This window comes from Uloborus diversus, chromosome 6, assembly GCF_026930045.1.
Source record: "Uloborus diversus isolate 005 chromosome 6, Udiv.v.3.1, whole genome shotgun sequence".
In the NCBI taxonomy this organism is placed as follows: domain Eukaryota; kingdom Metazoa; phylum Arthropoda; class Arachnida; order Araneae; family Uloboridae; genus Uloborus; species Uloborus diversus.
The window spans coordinates 147,843,931-147,863,271 of record NC_072736.1 but is presented as its reverse complement, the minus strand read 5'-3'; the positions used below and the strand labels follow the sequence as shown (position 1 = coordinate 147,863,271).

Sequence of the window (19,341 nt, the reverse complement as noted above, 5' to 3'; positions counted from 1 at the left end):
AGTAAAAGCTTGGGCACCGTTTTAATTTCACGAAAGTGTACATTCCGCTGAATCAGATGACTTCACTAAGAGATCGAGATATCTTACTCAAAATAGAAAAATAAAAAAAGGAGCAAACACAGGGTAAACGCATGCGCTGAAGAAACAAAATGTTTTACGTTTGCTACAGTTATGAAGAATAATAACATTAGCAGTCAAACAATTTTATTCCAGACAATGAACAGAGACTGCACTTTCCCATTAGCAAAATAAATAACCTCTTGTTTTGTCAATCATAAATATCACTCAAACGGTGAGAACGAGAATGTATAATTTTTTTCTAATAATATGATGCCGTTCTTATGAAAAGATGATTATACTTCATCCGAAAGAAGATTATTATTAAGTGATTTATTCTATTTATGTTCAAAAAGTTTATTTATATGATTACATAGATTATATTTTGTTTGTTTAATGAACATCAGTAGTGAAAATTGCAAGAAGCTGCTGACGTACAAATATTTAATCATGCTAAGTGTAGTTTATGTATTGTAATTATTGAACACAGTTGTAAAAATATCTGTTTAAAAAAAAAACTTTATTCATTATCAAGACAAGAAAGTTGTCGCACGAAAGAGTAAAAATATACTTTTTTTTTATATTGAATCTGGAAATAAGGAATGTGAGTGCAGTGGTGGAAATGTGAACTTCCAAACAACTCTGCAATCATACAATGATCTGGTGGATTTATGACTTCTCTACTGCAGTATGCTCTTTATTATTTTCGGCTGAAAGAGATTTCCACAGTTTTGGTTTAGAAGACTGATTCATGTAAAGTGGCGTGCCAAACAGTAACAGCTGAAATTTAAATTTACTTAAAAATAAATATTTAATCAAGCTATGAATGGACATGCTGGTATTGATACTATTGAAGCAACAGAGCATTTAAAAAATATATTGAATGTAGGCAAAAGTGAAACGGAATCTGGTATCATACATCTTTCTTCGATTTTTATTGTGATTGTATTTTCATGGAGAAATGTGATAAATTTGCTTTCCCTAGCTTAGTTTTTTTGTAGAATCATTAAAATTTTGCTTTCAAAACGTATATTGGAATTTCTTTTTGCTATAACGTGAATTATGCTTAAAAAATTAGGGCTTTTTTCTACAAGAGAATTTTTATATGTATTACATTATATTCAATTATATTTCTCATTCTATACTTCATTTCAGACCGTCTTTGTTTTAGTTATCATGTTGTAGGAACTCTTTATGTTATTAAAAAATGCATTTTGTCTGTTAATTATTATTTTCTAGTTTTTCATTTTACATTTTTATTGTTAAAACTCAGTTGAAGTTAAAATTACCCTTTGTTCAGGGTATTTTGGTTTTTTGCAAAAAAAAAAAAAAAAAAAATGCTTAAGATTAGGATGTTCAAATCAAGTGCAAGGATTAATGTTAGTTTTTGCCTGCAAATGTAACAGGTCTGTAACGGAACTCATACATAGCATTTTATTTTATTACATAGCTATGTACTGAATGTAAATTCATGCACATTAGTTTTTTCATTGATTTTTTTCATGCTAATTTAATTGTATTTTCAATAATGATTTATAGAAAAAGCGTATAAGACAGTCATTGTAAATTTTTTTAGTTTTCTCCTAAAAGTATTGCTAATCATTTGTTTCAATGTTTTTTAAAATGTTGTGCTTATATATTCTAATGATGTAGTGATGTAAATTATATGTAGTGATCACATTAATGTAGTTTATTTGAACATTTGTGTATTAAGTATAGAGTATAATGCTTGTTCTTATACTTTCAGTCAAGTTGAAATCCGTTTCTAATGGTAGGATGGAAGCGACAGGGGATTCAAGTTTAGTTTTGAATGATAGACCATATCAGAAAGTGTAAGCATTTGTCCTATTTTTATTGTCTCATGTCTCCATCATAAATTTTCTGAGCTATCTTAACTCTCACAATGTTTAAAACTTATTTTGTTCACTGGGGAAAAGCCAAAAGTTTTGAATATTCAGAGTCTAATAAAAGTCTATTTTTGTGCTTTTTATTGGTACGCTCACAAAAATACTATAAGATCGGTCATTCGCAAAACATTTTTTTACATCTTACCAAACTTTCACAAAAATCTGCATTTTGAGTTAAAATGTTTGCTCTGCTTCAAAACAGTTAAAAATATATATTTTCGTTTGCGCAAATTAAATGTGCTTAGATTTCGTGCATTAGGAGTGATGGCAGCAATGTTTCAACATCTGTTTTTGGTTTGTCATTTTTCTGACTGTTTCTTAAATTGTGCACAGTACAAATTGTACTGGCAAGGGTAGAAGTGGTTAACTTGTAACATATAGGACATTTTCCATGAAAAATATCGGACACGTTTTATGAATAATTTTGTTTGAAAAGGTAAACAATACATAGTTTATATTATCTAGTTATTCTCGCAGCAATTATTATCAATGATTTCAATTAATCATACTGCATACAGTTTTTTTTTTTTTTTTTTTTAATTAAAATAAAAATTATAACATACCTAGAATGAGTTTCCTGAGTTCTTGAAAGAATAACTCATTAAAAAAAAAACTGTTTACTTACGTAAAAAAATTTTAAACAAAATTTAAACAATGTGACATCTATTTACATTTAATACAATTAGTTACAATTATTAATTATTTATATTTTTGAAAAGCTTTTGTCAAACCTTTTTTTGTCCGTTTCATCTTTTGCAAGTTCAATAATTTTATTTCCAGCATAAAAAGAATTCGCGAAGCTTCTGTTATATATATCAAAGCCATTTTTCATCCCTTGACTGCTACATGAATCAGACAGTGCAGAATCTTTAAGTTTCACTATTTTTTCTTTTTTTGAAGGTGCACCAACTTTTTCTTTTGCCTATAAGATTTTTCGATTACTTTTTGAATTTCGTATTTAGAGAATAAATTGTAATAAAACCGATTTCCTTGGTAATGCTTTCCCAATCACAGCATCTTAATTAACCTTAAAAATCTCATTATAGTGTCAATGTTTAAGAGGACCTTTCTTATGTCAGTATCTTTGTTTATGAGAAAAATGTCTTTCAACAGACAAACTGAGAAAAAGACAAAATGACTAAAATGACTTTCACCACTAAAAACTCTAAGTGCTTGTATTTAAAAGCTGACTATATATATATTTATCATTTCAAAAACATTTTTCCAAAATAAATAATTGATTTCCAAGTACCATCAAATCTCCATTCCTCAAAAATTTTAACATTATGTATGTAAAGATCTGATTCCATCTGTTAGTTTGCCTAGAGAATTTTTTGTTAGTACTTAGGGCAATATATTGCCTAGATATTTTTCAGATGACGTAGCTTTGGAGCATTCCTTTCTAATACAGAGGATGCAACTTTTTTTTTTTTAATTTCTGAAAAGCTTAATTTTCAATAACGAATTCTGCTAAAAATATAGCGTTACGGTAATGTAAACCAACTTTTGCAAGAAATTCAAATTTTTAATCCAGGGAGAGTTCATTCATCCTTTCTTCTTCTACTTTTTTTTTTTTTTTTTTTTTTTTTTTTTTTTTGCACAGTTACCTAAATTTAAGCATTTCAATAGGTGTTTTTTTTTTTAATATCAAATGAATCTTCCCCACATTTTGGTGTTTGTACCAATTCATTGACAAAGTACTTCATCAATAGTTAGGAGAGCTTGTTATAAAATATGGATCATTGAAGCTTTCGTTTAAAACAATTTTAAAAATTCTCAAAAATACTCGACACCTAAAACAAAATTGAAACCGACAGGTTGTGCTAGAGATTCCAAAAAAATATTTTTTTATATACAAACATCTTGTTTTTAAGCAGACTTGGGTTATTTGTTGTCAAGCTTTGAAAGAAAGTGTGAATCAAGTGACCTAAAGGTTTTCCAAGGTCATTTTCTAAAAATAGATACACCAAATTATGGGAATATAGGAAATATAGAACAATTGCTAAAAATATAGGAAATATAGGACACTTTTGATGCTTTTTTTGAAAATATAGGATATATAGGACTACTTCTACCCCTGTACTGTGCTAAAGTACAAAGATATTTTTTTTTAATTCTCTCCTCATCTGAAATTAATAACTATTGTTCTAGCGCTCAAATTTTCCACTGAAATATATTATTGTAGGCAGGGTTGGCAAGGTTTTGGACACTACGGTAAAAACCACGGTAAAAACCCTGGTTTTTACCGTCCTGTCCAAAACCCTTGTGTCCAAAACTGTCCGAAAGTGTCCAAAACTATATTTTTAGAAAAATTGAATTCTGTGATAAAACATAAAAAAAAAACAGAATAAAATGTATCAAAGTAATGTTTTATATTGAACATTTATTCAATGAGAACATTCAACTTATTTATGCAGCTGATTTTAATCTAGTTACATAGAAGTTGTATTCTTGATTAAAATGTCAATTGGTATGCATGAGTTAATTTAGTTTTTTTTTTTTTTTTCAACATTAGTAACCAAATTTCTTTATGTTTATGCATGCGTGCAAATAAAAGCAGGGTAAACAAGTTCTGTTCAAAACCCTTGTGTCCAAAAGTACTTTTTGAGAAACTATATTCTGTAAGAAAATATCAGAAATAGAACAAAATGTGTCATTTTTTTCCTTTCTATTTGACTATTTAATATATTTATTCATTGTGAATATTCAAGTATGAATATATATGTCCTTATTTATGCAGCTGATTTTAATCTAGTTACATAAAAATTAAAATTCTTCTTTAAAAATTTCAATATGTATGCAGAAGTTTTTTTCTTCTATAAACCAAATTTTTTGACATTTATGCATGCGTGCAAAAGAAAGTGTTCAAAATATAGTGCAATAATTGACTTAAATGCAATAAATTACAATTTTTTATAGTTACAGAATGTATTATATTAAAAATGTGCTATTCTTTTTTTAATTCATAAGTTTTATAACAGAAGTGTTTAATCATCAATTTCTTGTTCTTTAATCTACGATAAAAAAAATGTTTTTGTTAAAGCATCATGTAAAACCTATTTGCAAAAGCCATTAAAAAAAATTAAGCTTTTTTTTTTTGCTCCTGAATACTGCACATTTAATAACATTCCTTTGAGTTATAAATATAACTGAAATTGGTTGCCTTGGTAGTGTTGTGAATTCCCTTTCATAACTCTACCAACTGTTACATAAGGAAGTTTTTATGTAATAGTTACTGGCAATTTTTTTCAGTAAAATCATTTTGGAGAAAAATATTATCAAATACTCATTAATTAAACTTCATTAATATCTATATTTATGCATTACGAATAGAGCAGTAAATAATAATTGATTAGATTACACTGCTTTAGCTTTAGCACAATTTTGGACAGTTTAAGACAGTTTCGGACACTTTTGGACAGTTTTAGACAGTTTTGGACGGTAAAAACCACCTGTCCTGTCCTAAACCAGTTTTGGACAGTCCAAAACCCAACCCTGATTGTAGGGTATTCTTTCATTTCATTTTGTTGAGCATTTGTGCTATTTTTCCATGCTTTCAACATAACATATTGTTAAAATTTTTATAACATATTTTTAAAATTATTAATATAAAGATACTTCAGATAATATTTTACTTTTCCATCAAAATTAAGTTAAGCAGGATGTTTTTTTTTTTTTTACAAACCCTAGAATGTTGGGGAGGGGGGGGGCGCTTTTTAGAAAAGTAGGATATTAATTAAGCATTTTCACAAGAATAGTCTATAAGATGAAAAATTATGACTGGCCCCCGATATTGTTTTAGAATCTTTTTTAATGTAAGGTGAGGTGGGGCGCGTTGGTCCTCTTTTTTACTCATTATTTTTTATCTGATTAAAAAATTTAATGAGTAGTTTAATTTTCTACAATGAGTTCCACTAAACACTTCTCAACACCACAGATTTTTTGGGAAGTGTTGAATTGATAAACTTTTTTTATATATTATTTTTTTAACAGAACCTCCCAAAGTGGACCAATGTGCCCCACGGGTTTGGTACGTTGGTCCGCCTGGTGGGGGACATTGGACTGCATAACTCAAACAACATTTGTTACAATTTTAGTGATAATTACTATCAAACTTTGTAACCTCCTTATTCTCTTTTGTGTGTAGAGTGAAAAATATAAAGTCTAAAGATCAATATGACAAATTAAATTGATTTTAATTGATAAATCACCTTTATTTAAAACAGCAATAAGCATTCACCATTAGTACTCAATTATTTTTTAAAACTCAAAAGAAAAATCAAGTTTTGCATATTCGTGAGACAATTAATGCAGATTAAAGTTAACTAAGGATGCGTTAAATGATATCTTCTTGAGAGCTTTGGAAGTAGCACTTTTATTGGACTGGGTTTTGGAAGGACAAGTCATATGTTACTTTTATACAAAGTTACATCAATATTTTCTTCGGGGGGGGGGGGGAGAGAAGTTCTTTTTTTCTTCATTGCATTGCATGAAAAAAATTTTAAAAAGAAAAGAATCCTGTAATACTAATACCATATATTTTAAAGAAAAAGTACAATAAAATTGACAGCTTTACGTTAGCATATCTTTGTGTTCTAAAATCAAAATTAAATAACCTTAAGTAAAAGTATAGTTTTGTATTCCTTTAATCAATTATTTGTTTAATTTTGTTTCAATTTAGAATACTTGTTTAGCAAAAAAAAAAAAAAAAAATGTTTAATAGGTAAATACAGGAGCTTTATTATAGCATGTATTGCATATTTTACTCTTAGAAAACAATTGTCTGCAAAACTTAAGACCTATATTTGAAAATATAAATAGTAAAAAAGTGCAGATATGAAATAAATCTTTTGGTAAAATTAATTTAGTATAATTTTTGTTAAATAATTGTGGAATATACCTTTGCTTTTTTTTTGCCCTAAGTTTTTATTATTATTATTTCCAAACATGTGTAAAATAAAATGAATCATGGGTGCAAGACCTTCCGTCTCAGGACGGATTTCCGTCTTAGACAAATTTCCGAGACGGAGGTCGGGACGGAAAGAAATTCGATGACTTTCTTTCAGTTTTTACTTAAAAAAGAATAATTGAGTGTTTGGAAAATATGCTTTAATTAGGACCGTTCCATAACAACGAATTTACATCGACATTCTCTCGATTTTCCGCCATGGGCTTGTTTTGTTTGTAACGTTCTTTTGGAGAAATGGCTTTTCGACTCGCGCCGTTTGACTTTTTTTAGGTACAGCTCCGTTATTTCCAATTCACTGCATTGCAGACGAGGAGTTGCTCGCTATTCTCCCTGATTTTTCGAAATAATCGGCTCTAATTGAAAATTTATCTTTTTCTCATGCTATTTTCGATCATTCTTTCGTTTTTTTCATTTGCGGTTTTTTTTTTTTTTTTCAAACTTTACACGCATAAATGAAAATGATGTACGCTCTTAAAATGTCTTAAGAGTTGAATCTGAATCACTGATTGAGAGTGATTGCTGAGGAGTTGAAATAATTACGTCACAGCAAACGGCGTCCACCATACCAGGTAAAACGGAAACTATCGGGGATTTCAATGAAAATGGGAATTTTGGAAATAAAGGAGGGGAAATTTCAAGCTGGTTGGAAACACCGATGAGCAACCGTTACTGCATTCTTGACAAAGACTTTAGGAATCACTAAATTCCAATGTCATTGAATCTAGCACTCGCTAGAATGGAAATATGGGAGGGGGAGGGAGAGAAAGGAAAGGAGAAAAATAACGGCAGCATGAATTTGCGAAAAAACGCTGCTGTCGCAAAGAGGGTAATCAGTTCGCAAATTAACCCGCGATACTGAGGTCTTAAAACGTTGATATTTTGGACAATTTAAGAGGGGGGGAGGTGTTACTCAAGGGTTACAGTATAAAATATCAAAAAACTGAATTGAAAGTCATTTTTGAAACTAAGAGTGGTTTGATACATCTCCTCTGCTAGCTCTTAAAAATTTAAAAGTCAAAGTTTTAGGCTGTCTTTAATGATGTAAAAGGGGGAGGTTTTAAAAAAAATCAAAAATTGGAGTCTTAAAGACATTAATTTAGGCAATCTTTGGTGAATTTATGAGAGATGGTTTTGGTGTTTTAACATGAAAATGTTTTGTAGCTGATGTATTAAAAACTATTTGAGGCTATAATTAAATGGACTTGAGTGAAACGGCATGTGGGACCCTCTCCCGAAAAGTGTTTGTAATTGAAATCTTAAAACTTTTAGGCTGTCTTTGGCAATGTCAAGAGGAAGGGGCTCTCTTTAGGCAAAATTCCGACACTGGAGTCTTAAAAGAGCAACTTTAGACCGTCTTGGGGTTCGGGGTTCCCCTTTCCCAAAAAATATTCAAAGCTGAAATATTCAGAACTCAATTTTAGGTAATCTTTAAAAGACTTAAGAAGAGGGAATTCGAAGGCTTTCTCTCAATACGTTTTAGAATTTAAATTCTTAAATCTTCGGTGATGAAAAGGGGAAACAGCTAATTTAAGTCAAATTTAATGAACTTAGGGGAAGGAGTTCGGGGGGGGGGGTCTCTCTCCCCGAAAATTTCTCCACGCTGAAGTATTGAAATGCTATTTTGACTTTTTTTTGAGTGAGTTAAGAGTTATTGAATTCAGGGGTCTTTCTCGAAACATTTTCGAAATTGTAGTCTTAAAACTTTGGGTTGTCTTTGGCGATGTGTGGATGGGAGTTGCTCTCTCAATAGAAAAATAAATCTTAAACAAAAACTTACACTGAGTTTAGTAAGCACAATGAGAGGGGGAGGGGTGTTCCGCACCCCAGCCCGAAATATTTTCGTTTCTGAAATTTTAAGAGCTTTTTTTTGGATTATCTTTGGATGACTTAAGGGGGAAGGGTGTAGGAAGGTTCTTTCAAAAAGTTTCCAAAATTAAAGTATTAAAACTTTTAGGCTGTCATAAGTCATGTTTATAGGTAAGAGGGGTACTATTCCTACAAAACAATTTAGAAACTGAAGCCTTAAAAATTGAAATTTAGGACATTTGTGGTGAACTCAGAGGAAGGGTTTCGGGAGTTCTCTTCCGAAAATGTTTTGATGCTGAAAATTTAAAGCGCTACTTTAGTCTATATTTGAGTGCCTGAAGAGGGATGTGATTTGGGAACCCTGCCTGGGGTTAGGATTCAGTTCCCCTATTTCTTTTTTTAATTAATGAATATTGGAAAGGATACCTTGTTTAAAAAATATATCTACTTCACTGAAGCGATTTTTTATTGCTAATTTTACCACCTGCTATCTTATGAAAGAATTCTTTTTCAAATGAAGACTGAGTGGGGGAATATCATTAGTCGACCATACCCTTCCCCCCACCTTTCCTTCATTTCGGGTTTGTTGGCTCTACCTTATGTAGACATTCCGATCAGAACTGATTTATGTTGCAAAATAACTACCTTATGTCCTAAGCGATTTTATTGCTACAATAAAAGTGTTTACGATCGGTAAAAACTAATGGTGCGGCGCTGCAAACGCTTTTACCCCTAACATTATCCAACATCGTCTAAAATTGCGTTTCTGGAACTTCAATTTCGAAATATGTTTGAAGACTGGAGGAGGGTTCCTGAACTCCATCCCTTTCATAGTGCATTCAAAAAGTGTATAAACGTTATGAAAGATGGAGTACAATTTCATTTTTAAAACTTTGGTTTCTGGGAGGGCCCAGAGCACCGTCTCCCCTTTCTCTAATATTTTTGAAGGCTGCTCAATATTGTTATTTTGGAACTAACAGTTTGAAATAATTGATGTAAGAGTCCCTGAACCCCTCCTTTCCCAAAACTTTACAGAAATGGCATACCATGGCGTTTTTTGAACTTCAATTTCAAAAAATTTCTGAGGAGAGTCCCCCAGATCCCCCCCCCCTCCACTTATTGCCGGATTTTAGATTTTTTTTAATTATGATGTCAAAACGCTTAAATATTACAATTTAAAGGCTTAAAATTTAAATTAAACACAGATTCCAAAACTGGCATTGTTAAAATCTACAACATTAATACACATAAATTTTTCCTTAAGCCTGCATGCGGGGGGGGGGGGGGGAGCTGAAAATGTTTTCCGTCTTGAACACATCACCAAACTTGCACCCATGAAATGAATGTATAACATACAAACACTTAGAATATTGTTATAATTATTGAGATTTAAGAGAAAAAAAAGTTTTTAGAATTATGTGGAGTAGGTTGATCGGTCCAACGTGCCCCACAAAGAGTGGACCAACCTATTCCACTTTCTTGGTCTGAAAAAGTGCTGCCATAATTTTTTTCTTTTTGATAAAAAATGAAAACATTGCCAATTATTATGAACTAAAGGAACTTACTTTAAGTAAGGAGTTCATTTTTTTCCCCGTAATCTTGATGAAAACCATTAAAAAAAAGTTAGTTTTCTGAAAATTATTCAGGACTACTGAAATAACTTTCTGGAATAAAATTTGTTCAATATGACTGTACCATCTGATCTCATTATAGGATTTGTAGGACCATAGGTGCTATTTGTTGGTCATAAAATAAAAAGATTAATAGTATTAAAATAATTGAGACTGGCCCAAAGTGCCCTGCGGTCAAACATACCCCACCGAAAGCTGATGCTTAAAGAATGATGCACAATTTGCAGCAAAACACTATTATTCATGACACTTGATATGGATGAAAGTAAATTATAATCAAATCTTGTTGAGCAGACCTTTTGACAAGCTGCTGCACAATGGGTGCCCATATGGGGGGGGGCAAGCGGGGACTCAAGTCCCCCCCCCCCTAGAAATTAGAACTTCCTTGCTTTTAGTACTTTTTTCCTTTGTAAAAATGTAAAAACATTTTTTCTCCGGCCATTAATGAATAAGTTATTAAAAATGTCAAATTTTAATAACTTTAATCTGTACTGAAATCAATTTCCATGGGTAAAATATCCTGCTAAACCATGAGGAAAATATCTGAGCCGTGATAGTGGGTCTTTTCAAATGTGGCCCACTTTGGTGAACCCTGAAGTTGAGTGATATTGGAAAACTGTCCTGGTTGATTTGAGACTGCAGATTTAGTGAAATAAATTTTGTTTTATGTCTCCAGTCCATAAAAGTTTAGAAGAATAAAAACAGGTTAAATAGCAGCTGGGAAATGTGCTCAAATATTAATATTACGTATGTTTTCACTTGTTTGATTCTATTTAAATTATTTTGTGCTATTTTTGATCAAGAACTTAGCTCCTTTTAAAATTAAATAATTGCAATTAATTAATGATTTAATGTGTGTGTGTTTTTTTTTTTTTTTTTTTAATTTAGAGAGCTTCATGCAAATAAAGATAGTTCTCACATATCAATTTATGGAACTGAAGTGGATATTTATTCTAGTCCTATAGAATATGGTGCATCATGTAGCCAGGTAAGTTATTTTTAAATTCAAAAGGAAATATGTAAATTTTTTGTAAAATATATTTATGAAATGTATAATAAATACTCTTCGAGCTGGTTGAAAGTATTTCAAAAATTTATTTGCTGTATTTTCTTTTTTATCATTCAGTATTGTGCAAGGAAGAATTGTTTCAAGATGCATCTTATAAAAATGTTAGTTTTATGTATTATGTATCAACAGGGACATTTTGATCATGTTGATCGAAAATTAGCAAGACAAGTCTCATGTAGCATGGAGGACTGGCTGCAAAATGTTTCATTCTGGCAGCAAGGGCTTGAAACTAGGTTTTTAACAATATTCTCAGTCATGGTTGAATGGCCAAAAGACATATCATCTTGCTATACAAAAGGCTCCAAAGTGGTAAAAAGAGTAAAAGAATTAAAAGAGAGAGAATTTTGAATAAAATAAAATGCTTGCAAAGAAAAAGAAATAAATTTTCACATAACATAATTTTTTGCATGGATGAAAAAAAGGAAAATTTTTAAGCATTTTTTGGCTAAGGAAGAAGGTGTATTTACCAATATACTATAATAATAATAAATAATGAAAGTGTTCACCCGTTAACGTAGAATTTTTCTAAAATGACAGGGAAAAGTCGTTGAAATTTATTCTTAAACTTTTGTGCCAAAGCTGATTAAAAATACTGAACCTTTTGTTTAAAGCTCTATCACCAAAAAAGAACTTGATGGGAAAACTATTTTTGTATTAGATATGACTCAACCCCCACCCCCTCCAAACTGTAAATTAGAATAATCCAACAAGTTAAAACATATCATTAAAACACACGCGGAAGTTTACCCTGGAATAGATAGATGGCTCCTTGGGCTTGCAAAGCTCGCATCGGAAAAAATACATTGAAAAGTTATGTGATTGCCATTCTACTAGTCTTAGTTACATCTTTATGATTTTTATTTTTTTGCATTTGAATGATAAATGCCGCCATTAAGGAATTAAAAGTTTATTCCCCTCCAATTGCCATCTACTGAAAATCTGACTTGCTCATTCTTTTGAAATTTAATTTTTCTTGTAACTTGATTTCATTGCACTTTTTTCATAGGTGATTGTGGAAGACATGGTTGATTATGGATGGAAAGAAAAGTATTATCATGGAAGAATTATAAGCATTCATATTAGTGGGAAATATTTGGCCTACGTTTTAAAACGTTAGTTTTGCGAGGTTTTTTTCTAATTTTTATTTTGCTTTTTGAGTAGCTCACTTTGTGATTCATAATCATAATCTATTTAACAGCTTCAAATAATAAGCCTGGTCTTGTGCGTGTGCTGAGAATTCACTTAGAAACGAGATGTCTCATTAAAGACTATAAGAATGAAGTTAAAGACATTGCTTTTGCTCATACTACTTCTCAAGTGCTTTTAGGATCTGTTGATGCTTGTGGAGAACTTCTAGTTCATAAAATAGTGGATGATGGCACTATTCTTGTGTATCCTTTTCAAATTTTAGATTCCATATTAAGTTTCCGTAACTGTTGTACAATATGGGACCTCAAGTTCGGAATCCCAAGATTCGGAAGACCCAAAAACCGGATTTCTTCCCTTTAAATACGTTTTTATTTATTTATTTTATTTTTTTTTCTTGTTTTAAAAGTGCAAAATTGTTAACATTTGATATTTCCTTTTTGAAAACACATAAATTGTTTCCTACAAGTTTATATCCTAACAAACATAAGGCAACTAATTTATTTAGTTCCGGTGTCTCGGACCCCCCACTTAAGAAATCTAGCAATCCTACCTGAGAGTTATTTCTCTGTAATTCATATATCATAACATTAACATATCTAGCAAGCAAAAGTGAATCTGAATCAAATATCGAATGTACTAAAGCCATGTAGCTACAATTCCATGTAAGTTGGGATAGCATTTGTCTAGGTATTACTGTATTAATGGTTCTTTTCTTTTTCTTTCTGTTTTTTTTTTTCTTCCAAATAAAAAAATTTCTGCTAAGTATTTTAGCACTAAGTTTCTGGTCAGGTTTCATTGTTCATTCAAAAAATGTTTTTATTATTTCTTGAATAACTGTAATTTTATTAGTTTACTGAAAATTTGCGAGGTAAAATACAAACTAAAAAAATTGTTTTCATACGTATTTTTGATACAAATTTAAAATGTTAATGTTTTTCATTTTGAAATGCTATCCTGTTTTCTCTTGTATTTCTTAACTCCTTTTAAGATGTAATTTGTTGATCAGAATTACACGGCCAAGTGACTGGATTTTCAGTGATCACAATAGAATTATTTGGTGCATGTTTATTCCTGATGATAATGATAATGATGAAGATGCAAATGTAGAAGATCTTTCTACATTATTGGTAGTTACTCACAATGAAAAGGTAAAAACAAATAACATACTTTTTTAAAACTAAAATTTACTCTCTCTCTCTTTTTTTTTTTTGTTCTGTGTGTCTGGAAATTGAATGAAATATTTAAAAATAAGTTTGATACATTTATTATCATTTCAATCAAGGATTTTCAATCTTTCGTGACCTGCGGACCGGTAAATTTTCTAAAAAAAATTATGCTGACCACTACCATTTTTTTTCTTTTTTTCTACTAGAAACTATTAATGAACCACTGTTACAGGATATTTTCATCAATATTTACTTACAATAATATTCAGCTGTAAAAGCTGTTGTAATTATAATTAATCAAAAAATCAGCATATTTTACAATTAAAAACCAAAATAAGTATTCAGTATAGAAAGATAACACCTAGGGCAGGGGTTCTCAAAATTTCTGACTTGCAGCACCCAATAAAGAATTAAAATTTTTCCACTGCACCCTATTCTACTTCTACTATATTCATATAAAGATTCCCCCCGAGGTGTAAAATATAGCCGAAACAAGAACATAGTATATAAAAATGCATGTAAAATTCAAAAAAGGATCGCTCATTATTACAAGTGGATTAGACACATACGCGAGCAACTAATGCAAGCAGATTAACAGGTACATATCAAGCTAGGTTACACCAAAAAGTCATAGGGCAGACGCATTTTTTAAGACTGAGCCGATCCCTCGTTTACACAGCTTAGTGTAGATCTAAAATTCAGGTTTCGACTAGTCTGGTTTCGGTGACCTCCAGAGGTTTGATGTTATTGGAAGGAAAGAGGAAAAAAGAAATAGGATTGTCTTGATTTTGCACCTGTTAAGTCAAAATGTGTGCATTTATCTACATTCAGTTTATTATCACCGAAAACTTTTTTTTTTTTTTGAAAGTGAAAAGCCTCAGATAAGCTGCTTGCGGATAATCAAGAGTTTGCTGTAATTATCTATCATATTTTAATGCATATACTTCACCCCCAATAAACTTTTAAAGGAAAGTTTGACAAAGCAGCATGGTCACTGCATAAAGTAAAATTAAACAAAGCATCGTGACTTTTTTTGCAAACAATAACAATAAGCATAGAAAAGTGTGTTAACTTGTTCCAGCTTCTAGGAGAAGATGGATCTCTTACCTAAAATTACATTGCACAATGTATCACATTAATTCTTTTTTAATTTATAAATTCACTTATTGATTTTCAATCGGAATTTTTTTAATATAAACTGTTTAAATGTCGGAGAACTTTTAAAAATTTTCCTATGGACTGGTGCTGGACCAGTGGTTGAAAATCTCTGATTTAGGTAATTTTAAGGGATGAAATTAATTTCATAATCCAAAGATGTTACTTCATAAGTTAGATTCATTTTTCCTTTAATTTTTTAGGCTGAGATTTGGAACATTCAAACTGTGATAAATGATCATGGCCATGGAGATTTGACAGTTGATGAAGTAAAAGTTGGTGTTCAAGTTATTTTAGAGCATAAGCAGGTAAAATTTTGAACAGCTAACTTTTAGTGCTATTTGAAGTAAATTTTTTCAGTAAAGTAAAGACTTTTTTTTGTTAATTGTCAAAACAGTAAAGTTTTTTACACACTGAGATTTGCCCAAGTCGGCAACTATGAATTGCTTTAATGCCTAACATTGTAATTAATGCATTTTTTTTTTTTTTTTTTTTCAATAGCCAATCACAGCTGCAACATTTTCACCAGATGCTACTGCTTTAGCAATTGGAAGTTTAGAAGGGATTGTTAAGTTTTTCCAAGTGAATACTTTAGATAAGGATGTATCACCCAGGTATAGTGTTTAAATATATATTAGATTTAGTGTATATTGGTGTATTCACTAAAAAAATATTTAGTGTATATTTGTATTTAATATCAATATGAGTAATAATTGTGATTTATTTAACCTGATGATTTCATAGTGATAAGCCGAATTCATAAATAAAACTAATTCATGAATTTATAATATCGTCGCCTCAGAGCAACAGTAAGATATCTTTGTATTATTTCTGGGATTAGATGTCTTACTGTTGCTCTGAGGCGACGATATACTTAAAGTTTTGAAATAGACAAAAAACACTTATGACTTTCCACTAAAGGGGTCGAAATTTTTTCTTTTAGCTAGTAAATTGAAATAAGTCAAAATATATCACTCTTCAAGATTTGGAGAAACAAACTAATATTTTTGTAATGTTTTTAGATGTTTACATCAGTGGACACCACATCCTGAAAAATCTCTTTCATCCCTGTACTTTTTGGATAATCACAAAAATCATAGACCAGAGTAAGTCACATTTATAAATTAATAGCAAAGTTTATAGCTTACTTGAAAATTTTGTACACTAAAATGTTCATTGAAAGCACTTTTCATTTTCAAATTATCAATTTCAGTATGCAGTTTTGGAAATATGCTGTTACTGGTGCTGAAAATAACACAGAACTTAAAATTTGGAGCTGTGAAACTTGGGCATGTTTACAAACAATTAGGTAAACTTGCTTTTGCTATTAGAAATAAATGTGCATATTAGTCGTTTTTATGCAAAGGATCCAAAATTAAAACTAAAGATGTGTTTTTACCATTCTTAATTGCTAAATATTTTTAAAAGTGTAATAAATAAATATGATTAAAAAGTAATTTTTAATTGAAATGTTAAATTTGTGTTCTTCTGCTCATAGTATTTTTCATTTCCTTTCAATTGAAAATAGCATTATTCCCCCCCATATGCCTTAAAGTGCTTGTTTTATTGTGTTTCTTAATGGTTTTAATCATGAGTAACACTTCATTGAATTTTTTGTAGTGAATATATATGTACAGTGCTGGCCAAATTATCAGACTAAGACTTTTAAAAGTAAATTCTTTATTGATTACACGACTATAGACACATTAATGAACGGTGAAATAATTATTCAATATTTAGTATGCATTCCCTTGCTCTTGATTAGCATTTTAAGTCTTTTTGGCATACTTTTCACAAGGTTTACACCATTTCTTAACTTTTTAAAAAAAGAGGTAAAAAATTGTTTATATTCACTATTATATGTATTATATATACTCATATACACATACTCACTAATTACCTAAAACTAACTTTAAATATAACAGAACACACTAATAAAAAGAACTAGTGAACTGTTTAAGCTGATTGAGGTTATGTTCCTGGTATGTAGATAAACAAAGAAAATAAACAAAGCAGACAGTGCTGCCACTTGCAAACATTAAATTATGCTAAAATAACGTAATAATCAGTGTACAGTATGTACTGCACTTTAACAGTAAAATAAATAGTATTTTAGTACAAAAAAAAAAAAAAACTCTTTAGTCTAATAATTTGGCTAGCACTGTATATTGTCTTTTGAAAATATTTTATGTTTTAACTAGGCTTCATCCCAACTCTGGAGACTGTGTAGAGCCATGTTTGAAAGCAGAGATAGATCTTTCTTCAAAATATTTGTTTTTATCAGATATCAAAAGAAAGGTAAAGATGTTTTTTGTTGTTTTTCAATCTAAAGGATTTTGCTCATTAAGAAGTACCTATATGTAATTTCTTTTCTAGGTGCTTTATATCCTGTTAATTCAACAAGATGCATTACCCAGCAATGCTTCAATTGTATCTTTCTCTGAATTTAAAGTTCCATTGCCAGTTCTCAGTCTGTCAATAGCTAGTGTTAACTATAGGAAGTCTCAATCCATTGTTGGAGGAAAAGGATCCGACGATGAAGGTATGCTGTTTTTCTACTAAGGTCTTTCAAAGTACTTCAAAGCATGATTATACTTAACCCACTCTTAAAAAAAAAAAGATTTTCTAAAAAACACAGAAAAGTAAAAAAAAAGAAGTATACAGTTCATATAGATAATTAAAAAGTAATTATTTTAAAGAGTAATGACAAAATTTTTTGCTTCAGAAATCACACATAAGTTTGTAATTTGTTAAGCAGAAAAACTTGTTTATTAATATTTTAAAGTATTATTTTTAATGAAATATATGGCATCAAGTGCGGAACAAAATGACCGTTTTCCGTGCAATGACCCTATAGCTTTTTTCATTTAATGTCTCATGTTAGTAGTTCCAAGCCTTTTTTTTAACCCAAGTGCCGCTCTTCATGTTAAAATGGTTCTTGCAGGCCAGAACATGCATAAAAATTTTAAAAATTTGCTAAACAACATGGAAATTACAGAAAAAGAACAAAAATTACTAACTTTGAATTGGTTGTCATTATTTGATACTTAGTTTATGAATCTGAATATGTTATCTTTTCTCAAAAATCAATTTATGACTATTGGGCTCCAAATTTGTGTCAGTGTGAGTAATTGTTGTTTTGAACAAAACAACGGCCACACGGATTAGTTTCGCGGACCGCATGTGTCCCAGGGGCCATAAGTTGGGCACCACTGTCTCTTGTGATATTGGTTGGACCTGTCTTGTTTTTGTATGGAATGAAAGATAATATTTTTCTTTATATTTAATGAAAAACACCAAACCGGAAGAAACTAGTTGTCCCTTTCTCATATTAAAGTCTTCAATTAAGTATCTTAAAACATGCACTTTCAAAGTTAATGTTTTCGTGCAGAATACCTTACATAAAAAGAAATATTTAAATAAAATACAGTGCAGAACCTTTTATCCGGGAACCAAAAAACCGGGAAACCAGAAAACCGGCAACCTTGTGCCAATTTTCCCGCCATTTTTTCTTCAAAATAGGCATTTTTGACAATTTTTGAAAAACTAAGCATATTTTTGAAATACCTAAAAGAAAATGAGCGTTTTCTTAATAAATACCATATTACTCATCTATAACTTGGAAAAACGTTTACAAAAAGGAACTTCAATGGGTTGTCTTTAACGCAGGGAAAAATTTCCGGAATATTTTCTTGAACTAAAAAGTACACACGCAAGTCTGAAATTTTTGTGTTTTATTCCAACTGAAAACTAAAGAAATGAATATTGTCACATTATGATGCAATATTTTATTGAATGGCCTTTAATTAAAATCGTTTAGAGCCGAAGTGACGTCACAAAAGCGCGTGAAACACCGCAATTCTCGAATTTTCTGGATAGTTGATGGTGGAATCTAGAAATCGTTAAACGCAACACTGTAATTAGGCTGCAGGAATGCATAAAATAAAGTTCAATTGGTATTAACTTAATGCAAAAGCAATAGTAATCAATAATCGCTAATGCCAAACCTTTACAAAAAAGTGAAAAAAAAAAGTGTTCATGAAAACATTTCTCTCATACACTACAGTAGAAGAATCGCACATTTACGTTCAAAAACTTGTTTCTTGCCCTTCCCTTCATTCTTTCATTTTAAAACATCGAAAATGGTTTTTTTTTTTTTTTCCTCCCCAAAATGAATATGAGGGTCTCAAGTCTTATTAAATAACTTAAGGTTTTTGGCGTTTAAATTATTTTCTCACTAGTAGTTTTTAATGTTTCGATTTTCGATATTGATAAGCATTTCTGAACTGTTTTCTTCTTACTTTAATACGTATTACTATTTGTTATAGTAATTTAAGTTTCATAAACAATCAGCCAAAAGCTCCTTTTAGCTATCCAGAAAACTGGGAAATTCAGCTATCCGGGATAGCTATGGTTCTGAACTTCCCGGATA

At 30.5% G+C, this 19,341-nt stretch overlaps 1 protein-coding gene across 2 annotated transcripts in view; it reads left to right on the top strand.

Moving 5' to 3' along the window:
* Positions 1–756: 756 nt before the first annotated feature.
* Positions 757–19,341, top strand: part of LOC129223780 (enhancer of mRNA-decapping protein 4-like) — a 72,921-nt gene continuing 54,336 nt past the window's right edge. Inside the window, exons 1-12 of one of the 2 annotated variants that reach the window (XM_054858139.1) lie at positions 757–967; positions 1,805–1,889; positions 11,259–11,358; positions 12,446–12,551; positions 12,638–12,830; positions 13,577–13,736; positions 15,113–15,217; positions 15,411–15,523; positions 15,932–16,015; positions 16,123–16,218; positions 17,111–17,207; positions 17,286–17,451. In XM_054858139.1, coding sequence (XP_054714114.1) covers positions 880–967; positions 1,805–1,889; positions 11,259–11,358; positions 12,446–12,551; positions 12,638–12,830; positions 13,577–13,736; positions 15,113–15,217; positions 15,411–15,523; positions 15,932–16,015; positions 16,123–16,218; positions 17,111–17,207; positions 17,286–17,451 — 1,393 coding nt within the window. In that variant the 5' untranslated portion in view covers positions 757–879. The remainder of the gene's footprint in view (positions 968–1,804; positions 1,890–11,258; positions 11,359–12,445; positions 12,552–12,637; positions 12,831–13,576; positions 13,737–15,112; positions 15,218–15,410; positions 15,524–15,931; positions 16,016–16,122; positions 16,219–17,110; positions 17,208–17,285; positions 17,452–19,341) is intronic. The other variant, XM_054858140.1, reaches the window with a different exon arrangement.